At 40.0% G+C, this 12,738-nt stretch overlaps 1 protein-coding gene across 1 annotated transcript; it reads left to right on the top strand.

Moving 5' to 3' along the window:
- Positions 1-3,008: 3,008 nt before the first annotated feature.
- Positions 3,009-12,433, top strand: mylk4b (myosin light chain kinase family, member 4b). The gene is made up of 13 exons (XM_029500401.1): positions 3,009-3,796; positions 5,002-5,083; positions 6,323-6,725; positions 6,846-7,063; positions 7,589-7,694; positions 8,913-9,006; positions 9,620-9,729; positions 9,814-9,955; positions 10,314-10,384; positions 10,496-10,624; positions 10,711-10,942; positions 11,074-11,122; positions 11,202-12,433. The coding sequence occupies exons 1-13, from the start codon at positions 3,206-3,208 to the stop codon at positions 11,210-11,212; spliced, it is 2,238 nt and encodes a 745-aa protein (XP_029356261.1). The 5' UTR covers positions 3,009-3,205; the 3' UTR covers positions 11,213-12,433.
- Positions 12,434-12,738: the final 305 nt, after the last annotated feature.

Raw genomic sequence — 12,738 nt, 5'->3', positions numbered from 1 at the left:
AATCGCCATAGCACAGAAGTTAAGATGTTACAGCTATTGAACATGTAACTGTGCTGCCTTGCTGGTGAAGACTGTATTAGTTAGCAAGAACCCTTTAATGCAGCTATTTGAATGAAGTTATTTTTGGTCTTGGTAAGGCTTAGTGGGGTGAATCCATCATGATGATGGTATGGAGAATCTTTTGTGGGCAGGGATGCCAATTGAGAGGGAAACCCTGGATGATTTGGGGGCCCCAGAGCTGGACTTTGGCACTGGAAGATGCCAGACATCATAGAGCTGTCACTGAGCTGATCTCAGGCCAGTCAAAAGTTACTGGCCCTCATATAGTCTGTCTGATTTGAATAGCAGACACAAGTTCAGCTCCTGATGTTCACACTCTGAAATTGATAAACCTTTTCTAAAATAATGCTCAGTTTCTGAATATAGACTGAGCATTTCTCTGTGGACTGAGACCTTTATGATTCTTTCACTGTATTAATATAGAACATAGATGTGATTTGTAATTAAAACTACAATAAGATCTCACAACACGAGAGAGTAAAGTAACATTCCACTTCTGCCTTTGTTTTCCGAGCTACAGTAGCTAAATGAGGCACATGGTTGTTGCATGTCACACAGTCTATTATTGTGGCTCAGGGCTAAAGCTCATTTCATTCACATTGTATGGCCTGTTGAGGTGTAGTGATGTCGGATTAATGGCGAGTCTCTGGCACCTGAATAAGCATTATGTATTGTCTGTGTCATCTTGCTGAGTAACTCTATACGTAAATGAGAGAGGTCCGGCTGCGTCAGTCTAATTCCTGAACAGTTCTCGACTCTCATTTTACCATCAAACCTTTTGTGACGGGGGAATTTCAGAGATTATCCAATGGGGTACAGTTAAACTTCCATCTGCCCTCAACACTAGACCTAGGCCAATGAGCCAGGACCCCACTAGATTGTCTTTCACCTAATCTGGTGGTTGGAGTATTGCTGTACCACTAAACAATCCCCAATATAATAAATTATGTAGGTGGAACAACACTATGTGAAGTAATGAAACTCAAAAATCTCATGTATGATTTTGCTACATACTTACTTCATTATCCTATTTTGGCATCCATATTCTTGATTCAGTGTGTTTTTAAAGTTTTTACAAAACATACTGAACCAAAGCCAAGGAACAAATTAACTGACAAATGAAAAGAAAATCATCGTTTAGTTAATTTCAACAGGTTAGGTTGGGGGACAAAAGGTTAGGGTTAGGGTTAGGGTTAGCACTATCATTGCCATAGTTACTTAGATAAGGTTTCAGTAGCCAATTAAGCAATACATCATGACAGATGGTGGTATACGTTCATTATATAATGGCCTGAAGTGATGTATTGCTTTTATAAAACGGTTACCAATAATGGAAATATGAAAGAGGAATACACAATCTATTTCATTTAGTTTTTATTGACTCAGAAATACATATTATCCAATAAAAATAGCCCTACTGTGAAATATTTGTCCCACCTGTCCTGATGTTAGCTCGGCTTTTCTTCAGGAGAAAGTCACTGTTCAATCCACTCCACCATTGTCTACCCTCCCTGGAGGTGAAAGTTAACCCTAAACATGTGAATTCAACTCAATTTAGTTTATTCGTTAATTTTGTCAAAACACTGCCGCTGACAATACTGAAGAGGAATACACAATCAATTTAATGTCGTTTTTATTCAATGAGAAATACATAACCTATTATAACTTGCATTAACCTATAGACATCATTGTAAGCTGTTAGCTGTGGAAAGAAATGATCAGTCAGTATGGTCAGTATGGAACAATTTTAGGCAATGCGGCCGTTTAAATCCATGGATAGTTCCATAAAAATACGTTGTAGACCTGTGTGGCAGTAAGTGAAAGACAAAGGCCTTGCAAAGATGTTTGCAAATCAGGTCAGTGTGGCCGCTGATTGCTGATTGGCCATCTCCTTTGTCTAATCAGTGTAGTAGATACATGGATTTGTACAGTACATGCTGTTCTCTGTCTGCACTTGTACGGTGTCATCTTTCATTCTCACCTTAGCTGCTAAACAACCACTGGGGCAAACCTGACAGCTGCCTGTACAGTGAATAGTGCAGGTCACAGACACAGTATAGGTTTGGTTTTTCTGGCGCTGATAGATGAGTGTCAGTATATATAGGTGTCAGCGTTTTGTCACCTGCCCAGTCCAGATACTGTTGTCCTGAGACATGGAATATTTTGGGGTCAGTGAGCCCAGTCAGACATGTCTCAAAAAGTGTTAATTGAGGGTGTCATTTCATGAATTTGCACTTTTGTGTCAGTATCTATTTCGATATCTGACTCACTTTGTCCCCTTTAACTCGCTGCAACAACACATGCGCGGTAAGCTTCGTCTCCCACAGTCTCCTTCTCATCCTGTATCAACAGCTCTTAGGTGTCAGTGTTGTCACCTGTTTCCTGTTTTCTTCCACTGTGTTTATCCCCCTACCAACATTAAGCTTATTAGGAAACTTGCAGGCTATTTCTGAACAATTGACTATGAATAAAATATTTTTAAATGGAATGTATGAAAAGTTATAGCCTTCAGCTTTAGGTTCAGTGAAACTTTATTTTATAATTAATTCAAATAAAATTCAAAAATATTATTTATATTATTTATATAAAGACACAGGCATCTTTAACTGATTGATATACCTTCTGAAGCCTTGCAACTGTCACCCCACTTCCGATTGTGGAGCAATCATATTATAGCTGTAAGATCCCTGTTTTTGTTTTTTTTTTGTTGTTGTTTTACTTTAATTTACTGTATACTTTTACTTTAATAGCATCTTAATAACATCATCAGATGTGGCGATCCTCAGTTTATTGGCTGTAGGTTTTTCTTTGTCCTAATTTGTACAGCATCAATTTTCAGCTCCAGATTCTTGGGATTCTGACACCTGCCTGAAGGGCTTTTGAAGTGTCTCAAATGTCAAATAGCGATCTACTACAGCCTCCAACCCACCCATCAATCCCCAGCTGCACATCTGAGCACTCAGCTCTTATCACACCCCACTCAGTCCCTGACGTCTGCAGGGGGCCATGCTTTAATTTGCAGGGTAGCTCTTTGCTATTCTTAAAACTGTACTGTGGGAGACAACTCTGTTCTCCCTCCACTTCTTTTCTTCTCCCAGCGTTCTATTTGTAAGATGGTTTTTGTTGCCATTTCCATCAAGCCTGGATGACAGTGACTGTTGAAGGGATAGCTTTTTTCCTATTTTTCTGCTGTAAATCAGTCATGAGTTCCAGCCTGGTCAACTCTTTAGCCAAGGTTTATGACCCAAATCCACTTCATGGTCAGAAACCTGGTGGACGGAAACCATCTCTCAATGGCTCAGACAAGTCCCAGGCGTCTTCTTCTTCATCACCACCTACCTCTGCTTCTCACGATGCCGCACTGCGCTGTGTGGAGATTCGAATGGACACCCTGAGCTCTCAGATGGAGCGCTTACTCAACATGCATCAAACCGTCTTGGCCCGGCTCGACGGCATGTCCCAGGATGTCAGGGGTATTAGTTGGGACCTGGCTTCACTGTGCAAAGAGAGCCACAGGGGAAGACGTGGGTCAGGGGTGGAGGTGGCATACACAGAACTGCACGGAGCTTTGGAGAGGGCCAGTGAGCGTATAGAGAGTCATGAACACAGGCTGGATGGGGTTGAGAAGCTGGTGGAGGGCACGCACCAAGTAATCAGCTTCATTGGGGAGGTGGTGAAGAGCTCCAGGCTGGTGGAGCTGCTGTTCAAACAGTCTGGAAAAAAAGTCAACAAGAAGGTGAGTGGCTTAACAGAGGTGACAGAAGTGATTCAAAACAACCTTGGCATCTACATTTTTTCCCATTGTCTTTCCAGCTTTTGAGGATGTTTTACTGCAGTGTTCCACAATGCTTTCAGATGGTGTGTGCTGTGTTGTTAATGGCATCAGTGAGGGCTCTGGTTGCATTGTGATTATTGCAGCTGATGTATTAAGTGCTGTCTCTAAGACGTCTTCTCAGTGGAATATCTGACTTATTTGCTGTGGCATTATAAATAGACGACTACAGCCAACGAAATTTAAAAGGTTTCTAATTTCTTCGTGTGTAAAGCTGCTGCTAATTCCTGTTACTTCTGATAAGGGTCCTTCTAAGGCTATTATTAGTCCTGCTGTACTGCAACAAGAGCTTCTCTGTAATGTTAAGTAGTTTTCATCTGTGCAGTGATTGTCTTTTGCTTCCGAGGTGTCATACTGGCTATCTTATCCAACCAAGTCTTTATCAGCAGCAGGTCTGGCTGAAGCTGCACACAGTCAGATTGCCACTGGCTTGCAGTGATTAACTGGACAGGCTGGTGTCCTGTACATGACCACACACTGTCTGCATCTTATTGTGTGTGTTTGTTATTCTCAATGCAGAGAACAGTATGAAGAGGACTATTTCCACTATTAATTTTTGCTGTCCTGCTGTGTGTGTGTGTGTCTATGTGTGAGTGTGATTTTTGCTGTTTCAGAAACTGATTTTGGGAACAAGGGTGTGATTCAGTAAACAAAATTATGACACCAGATCGATTGTGTTACGCATATTAACCATCAGAGAAATCCTTCCAAATTGATTATACTTGGCTCTTTGATCATGGCATAGTTTATTTGCAAAGTGTATACTAAACAATTTATTGTGTTGCGTGAATTTCGTCCACCACAGAAAATATGTGACCTTCCCTCTCTCTTGTGAAGGAAGCATTTGTCCCCCAGAACATCAGATCTGAGTTACGGAAACAACTGAAGTAACACCAACAAAAAAAATTGGCTTGTTGTCTGACTATTGTGTACATATATAACAAATACAACAAATATAAATAATATCTGTATTTTGTTGCCATCAGAAATCAGACTTCTGTCCATGTCAATCACTCTGTATATTATTTTACACTGAACTCCAACTCCAACTGTATTTGGATGTGATATACAGCGTCTAAAGTTTGATTTATGTGTCTTCTTTTTACAAGACAATGGATGACAAAGACAAAGCCAAGCTGAGTCTGAAGGGTTTAAAGGCCCAGAAGAAGAGGAGGCCCCTGAATACCACAGGTAGACTTAAACAGGAAGTTACAATTTACCACAAATCACCTGAGTTCACACACCATCTTTGTTCTTTGATGCTCTGACATATATATAGAATGAAGGGAATTACATTTGATTACCTTGCTGCCTCTAATAGTTTTTATTTTCACAACTCTAGATTGTATCGGAGCCTTAGTGGGAGGAAGGCTATTTATTTCATTAATTCTCTTCCATGTACAGCAGCATTTTCTCTTTACACTCCACAGTTAACTTTGCCGTCTGATGGCTGTCATTTGTACACACTGTGTGTTCTGTAGAAATGACGTCTGCCAGTATTACAGTCCCTTAGTGGCACCACTTGTTTTGTTTTTTGTTTGGTTTTTTCATGGTAGAAAAAGGAGGCCTTTGTTAGAGAGGCTTCTGTTTGTACAAGCTCATTGCATATATTCTGATTTTCATTCAGTATATTTAGACTTCCATTGTGTAAGTAGCTGCAGGCCACCTCTTCTATATATATATAAATACTTATGTATAATTTTGCCATAGTAGATCTGTTATGTCCATATTCCCTCTGCCTTCACTGTTCAGAGATGTTTAAAACAACATGCTTAAAGGCTTCTGTTTGAGGAGGTGGCTTGCAGAAAAAATAGTGAACAGTCTCTTTGTGCCCAGCTCTGTATATATGCCTACAACGTATTGGATTCATAATCATTGTCCTCTGAATACAACAAACACATATGAGCAATACCCATATAAATAAAAAGCCTTCTTATTTAGAAATGGAAAAATGTAACATCTTACTTTTGAATTTATAGTTTTGCTGGATGAAGGCTGTTATTATCTCGATCATATATTCTTTTTATATATATATATATATATATATATATATATATATATATGGTGGCAATTTCAAGCCATACAGTAAACATTCATTACTTCTGGTCAGCCTCAGATGTTCATTTCTATTACTTTATTTATTTGTTTATTTATTGTTGCTGCTCTAGAGTGAGTTGTTTGCGTTCATCCTCAGGGGACCAAGAATATCTCCATCCAATTTCATGACAACATGAATAGTTTTTGTAGTTGCTTTTGGAAAGTTTGTTAAGAACCATCTTCTTCAAAACAACAAACAACAAAACATACAGTGAAGCACTTCTTGACATATTTCAGACCAGTTTTGGTCCAATACATATGTGTATATATCATGATCAAATTTGATCCCTCAATCATCAGAATTCATTTTAATGTAGTATTTTCACATGACAGATTCAGCCTCCCTGAATGAGCCTGTGCTTCAGGAACAGGTGGAGAAGTTCAACAGGCAGAACACTGAGCACTCCCATGCAAATGCAGTGGCTGAAACCCAGAGGAGAGAGGACAGAGGACCACAGAAGGCAGCAGAGCTGATCCTGGAAGGGCCACACACCTCTGCCACCCAGTCAGAGGAGAGGAAGAGGAAAACCAAGGACGAGGAAGAGGGGGTTATTTTTCAGGATTCAGAACCTGAGGCAGAGGAAAAGGGAGAAGATGCTATTTCTAAACCAGCTGATGAAGTGGAGGAGGATGGGAAGAAAAAGCATATGGGAGAAGTTGCACAGTCATCCAACTCAGAGAAGTCCCACAGCATCATTGCAGATAGTTGTAAGCCGTCTCTCCTCTCACAGGAAAGGTATTTTTCTTCTGAATGCCTGGATATTGTTCCATTTCTTTTAATTCTAAGATGCCAGTTAAGAGAAAAGTATATGGGGGAAAAAAGCATTCATTGTTTGCTTTATGATTGTGTGCTAAGCTCTGAGGAGGCCGGAGACATGGCCACTTGCAGCAAACGTCATGTCACAGAGGAAGCTCTGATGAAAGAAGACCTGAAAAAAAGCAGAGTGGATAGTAAAATGGACCACGCTGATGGACTGCCAGTGGACGGAGCAGAGACACAGGCCTTTACATCCAATGAAGCAAGGGCAGAAGAACAGGAGGAGGGGGAGTCAATGGTGAAAGAATTTATAATTGGTAAGACACAATATCAGTGGTTACATAAAAAACTATCAAACCGTTGCTGTCAGGGAATTTTGGAGAAAATAAAAGGGTGAAGCATTTGAATCATAATTGGTAACTACACTCACTTTTATTTTGAAAATAGCGTCTTTGTCAAATCCTGGTCCTAGTAAAAACTGTCTAAAAATAATCAGCTTTTAAAAAGTTCTAAAAAGTCATAAAAATTGCTTTGTTTCTTCTGTGAGCAATGCATCTTGTGCCCACAATGTTTCCAAAAACCCTGCTTTGGTTAGGTTTGTGGTGAATTCGAGTTGAACTTTTGTGGTACTCAACTTCAACTGAATGTAGTTGTTAGACTCTGAACCAGATCTAGTGTTATAACACGAGGCCTGCTCAAGCATCACTGACATGTCAGTCAGCATAGCTGGCACAGCAGATAATGAGACATTGGCATGCTACTATTTTGATCCACTTTGTTTCTTGTCTATCCACTTCTCTGGCCATTTCTTCCATCTCCTCATTATTTCCGCTGTGTTTCAGACGCCAGCCCTCCACCCTTAGCACCTTTCGAGCATCGGATCGTGACTCCCAAACCCCACCAGATAGCCACTTATTACACCATCAACAAAGATGAAGTCCTGGGAGGGTGAGTGGCAAGAAAACACGCAAAAGATACAGCCCATAACAGTTCTCTGGAGTGTGTTTACATTTCAGCACCTCAGTCCACTGTAATGAAATCACAGAGGATCTGTGAGGTGTTTGGAATAGTTTTTTTTCCCAGACCTTTTTATTGCCTCCTAAAGGGCCGATGGAGGAGTCAATTGTGAAAGAGTGGGCCTCTCTGATCTCATTGACTGGTGCTAAATCCTGCATCTCAAACTGGAGATTACTCCTCAGCACGCAAGCACATTTCTAAAATGATTGACATAATGGCACTGTGCACAGTCTAATTACTGTTTAATCACACATCCCTATTATAATAATCTGCATATATGTTTGTAAGGTCTGCAGCTAACAATTATCTTTAGTACTTTTAGTTATTTATACAATTTTTAGATTATTGGAGGGCCTACAAAATATGTCCAAAATGCCATTGTAAAGTTTGGTTTTTAAAAAGTCCAAAATTCAAATATATAAATTTTCAACACTTTGAGAGATTGGAACCAGCAAATGCTTTGAATGTCAGGGATTGAGTTTTCTATGTTTGTGCTGTTCACATCCAGTTTTATTTTGAAAGTCTTGTTCTGGTTAGGTTTCCCTCCTGTGATTGCCTTCCGTGCTCTAATGTGGTTCACCTGTGTCTATTAGTCGCTATGTATTTCAGCCTTGTTTTCAGTCTAGTCCTTGTCAGATCCTTGTTGTCATTCGTTTGTCATCGTCTTCACCTTGTCATTTGTCCTCATCCATGTGGATCCGTGTTACAGCCTCAGAAACACTTTGAAGTTCTTGTTTTGTTTTGTTTTTTTTTCCATTAAAAAGTATTACATTTTTCACCAGAACTTGTCTGCATCTCCTCATCCCCACATATCTGACATTGAAGTTCACAGAGATAAATAAATTCAAAAGTGGCTCAAAAACCAAAATCATTAATTCATCTTTTACCACTTATTTGTCTCCGGCTTGGGGGAGTGCTGGAGCCGATCCCAGCTAAATCTGGACAGGTCTTCAGTCCATCACAGGGCCAACAGACAGAGACCAACAACCACTCGTTGTGGTTCTTGTTGCCCAAAAACTGAAATCATTTCCATAATTCTCAATGTTTACATTCATTTCATTCAAAATCAAATTTCTATAGTTCACTACGACTACTCTGATCTACTCGGTCATGCCTCACTCATCAACAAGTTTGTTTTTCTTTCATCAGGGGACGTTTTGGTCAAGTCCACAAGTGCACAGAGAATTCATCTGGTCTCACGTTGGCTTCCAAGATCATCAAAGCCAGAAGCCAGAAAGAGAAGGTGCAGTAAAGATCAGACAGCAGATGCTGGAATAAGAAACAGAATCATGTTCAGCAATGACACTGAAATGCCAGCTTCCCCAGATGGTGTGATGGATGTTTTCTTTTATCATTGCTAAGTACCATAAGGGAATTGATTTTTAAAATAGACTGGGCTCAGCAGTCTCAGGGGTGTTTGGCAATTTGTCAGCCTCATTGTGTGTCTCTCCTGCTCTGGGTCGTCTGGGAGTGATGGAATGTGGAGGTCAGATGTCTGGATAGTTCTGTACTTACATTGTCATCTGAGATCTCCAGAAAGGTCAGAGCCTGCCAGGCACACAGCTAAATCCATGTGGCTGCCACTGATGTTTATGACTGTACATGTGATTAGAGATCCATTATATCCGAAATCAGAGCCTTTTAAGGGGATCCTAAATTTGCTTCAAACATGTTGAAATAAGCACAATACACCCAAGGGTTCAAACAGGAAACAGGGGTCCCTATGTTGCATTGAATGGCTTGAGATATTGATAACAGCTCATTTAGGGCTGTAACATTTGTGTTTATGCCTCTGCAATGTGCATGCACTTACATGTGTTAATAGTGTTAAACTATTTTCCTGTGTGTCTCTTCAGGAGGTGGTGAGGAATGAGATCCACGTGATGAACCAGCTGAACCATGCCAACCTGATCAAGCTGTATGCCGCCTTCGAGTCACGCCACAATATCATCCTAGTCATGGAATAGTAAGTCGGTGTCTGTGTGTGTGTTCTAATTTGTGGAATACATCAGATAGGCTGTGAATGTGTGTTTAATCCTCTGTGATATAGCGTGGAGGGAGGGGAGCTGTTTGACCGGATCATAGACGAGAACTACAACCTGACGGAGCTGGACACTGTACTGTTTATCAGGCAGATCTGTGAAGGGCTGCAGTATATGCACAAGATGTACATCCTGCACCTCGACCTCAAGGTAAACTTGTTTGAACTTCTCACACTTTCCTCTCATTTTGTAATCCAGTTTTCTCACCGTTCTTGCCAATTCATAATATTTATCTCCCTAAACAGTTCTTAGTGATGTTAAACTACTCTCGAAGCTCCACTGTGGCTCTTATTGAGATAAAACACAAAGAATGAACCAGCTACGTTTTTAAAAACAACAAGAAATCTAATATTTAATAGATTTCTGAAAGTTCTGTCCTTTTTAATGACTCGTTCTCTTTGATAAGATTCCACCCAGAGAGAAGAATTGCATTTAAAAAAGCAGCAAGTAACAGAATCTCATTATTTTCTTAATATAGGATTGCATTTTCTCTTTTGTTCTTTTTCAGCCAGAAAACATCCTTTGTGTCAGCAGAGCTACCAACAAGATTAAAATAATTGACTTTGGCCTGGCTAGGAGGTAAAACCTGTCATTTGTTTGTAGTTAACATCTTTGCCTGCTCATCCTTAAGGACTCAACTTCCTCCCTCCATGATCCAACCCTCATGGATCTGATGTTTTTCTCTGTCAGGTACAAACCCAGGGAGAAGCTGAGGGTCAACTTTGGAACCCCTGAGTTTTTAGCTCCTGAGGTCATCAACTATGAATTTGTTTCATTCCCCACAGACATGTGGAGTCTCGGTGTCATCACCTACATGCTGTAAGTTGCTGCAAATTAACACACACATACACTACAAAGAAAAAGCCACTACCCTCCCTGACCTCCATGTCTTCCTACCTATTCAGACTCAGCGGATTGTCTCCGTTTCTGGGAGACGATGACAACGAGACACTGAACAACATCTTGGCCTGTCAGTGGAACTTTGAGGAGGAGGAGTTTACAGACATCTCAGATGAGGCCAAAGACTTCATCACCCGTCTGCTGGTCAAGAGCAAAAGTTGGAGGCTGAGCGCCGCAGAGTCCCTCAGACACCCCTGGCTGTCAGATCGGAGTCTGCACTATCGACTAAATCAGAAGGTACAGTACAGGGGATGGCCTGCCTTGCTCATTAATGGCCTCAACAACACAGAGTATTTGAAAATGCAAATGGTTAAAAGAAAAAACTCACAGGTGGGTGCACTAATTCATCTGATCCCTTCCCACTCCAGAAAAACAAGTGTCACTCCACACGTGGTCCTTCTCTGGAGAGCAAAGCAGGTGAGTGTATTGGCTTCTTTAGCCTAAAGCATCTTTTTGCACCTGTTCCTTAACTTCCTTTTGTCCTTTCCACTTACAGAAACACTGTGAGGCCATAAACATCCCCTCTGACTATGTCGGGCCCCGGAGCCCAATACTGGACCAATGCTGCTCTGTATGCTACTGGATACATACTCTGCCTTGCATCCTCCTGCTAGCTTAGTGCTTGTAGTTCTTGCCTGAAAAGTGTGAGACACCCAGGAAAAAAGAGAACAGCCAAAAAAAAGACTGACATTTTCTTATTTCAACCATCAAGGCACAGACGTTCTGTTAGCATGGTTCGAATCATGAATCTGGTGGTGTCCAGGAGAGGTCTGCAATGGTGAATCTTAGCCATTACAGCATTGATGCCCCACAATATTTGTTACCTGTAGAACATTTAAACGTGTCATTGCAGAACAAGTTCCGCTGTTCTTCTACTGTCAGTGATCGGTTTGTCATGTCATCCTGGTTTATTATATGCTTTGCACTTATTTTTTTTTTTTTGGCCTTTTTCTCCAAGTTTAAGCGAATAACTGTGTCAAATGAATTGCATTATTTCAATCATATATTTTTATGGATGCACCATTTTTCTTTCTTTTAATTTACAAGTCTTATTAAGAAAATATATCCAAACGCAAGGTAAAAATAAGTTTAGAAATTGGCTAAAGTTGATAACATCCCATTTATTTATTTTGTACATAACACAGTCCTGCTTCATGCATCCCGTTCCTCTGAAGGGTGAGAGTGACTCTCGGTTTGTGCTACTTTCAGCCAGCATCACTGGCATGTTTTCACTGTAGACTGTAGAATGCCTCTTTGCTTTGGGCAGTTTGGAGTAGCTCCGTCACCTTCCATGAAGGCACAAACAAACAACAGAATACTACCTATGAATGAGTTATGTTTATGACTGAAGTTGATTCTTATTGTTCTTTTATTTACAGGTTTAGCAACCAGACTGTACTTGAAGTGCAAAGCTTTTATTCAAGATGGGACTTTATTTTCAGGAGCGATAAACAGGATTTATTTAAGTTTATGCATAGTCGTTATGTGTAAATTCACGGTTCAGTCTAATGGAGAGCCAACAACACAGTGTGGAAAGTATCACTCAATGCTTTATTGTCCCATAGATGGGATTTTGGATGAATACTCGTCACTCAGAGGTTGGCTGTTCCATGTGCAAATGAAAAAGCTTTGTGATTTTGAAAAATTGTTTATTTGAATTTATGATTCTTTTTTCTTGTTTTCTTGTGTAATGAATTATTAAATATCTAAACATAGAATTTAAATAAGGAAATTAATAAAGACACTACATAAAATAATGCAGTGTTTCCTACAATGCATTTCGAGTGAAATAAATGTCAGAAACTGGGCATTAAATATATGTTTCAATTTAGAAAGCTATGGTGAGGTTTGTAAATATTTTTCTACGTGCATACTGAAATTTTAATTGTACATTCACATATAATGCTTAGAAATCCATAAAGGAAGAAATACAATTCTGAACACATGAATCGTTAAAGTGAAAATTATTCGTGAGCCATCCAGTGTGGACATCAGCATAAAACTGCAACAAATAAAAAACAAACAAACAAAAA

Source organism: Echeneis naucrates, chromosome 4, assembly GCF_900963305.1.
Source record: "Echeneis naucrates chromosome 4, fEcheNa1.1, whole genome shotgun sequence".
Lineage (NCBI taxonomy): Eukaryota > Metazoa > Chordata > Actinopteri > Carangiformes > Echeneidae > Echeneis > Echeneis naucrates.
This window is presented reverse-complemented; position numbering and strand designations above follow the sequence as displayed.

Bases quoted from the DNA above. Each gene is read 5' to 3' on its own strand.
- mylk4b (XM_029500401.1), top strand. From the start codon at position 3,206: ATGACAGTGACTGTTGAAGGGATAGCTTTTTTCCTATTTTTCTGCTGT. The intron at 9,007-9,619 runs GTGCAGTAAAGA...GTGTCTCTTCAG, and splicing joins CCAGAAGCCAGAAAGAGAAG to GAGGTGGTGAGGAATGAGAT. The intron at 9,956-10,313 runs GTAAACTTGTTT...GTTCTTTTTCAG, and splicing joins TCCTGCACCTCGACCTCAAG to CCAGAAAACATCCTTTGTGT.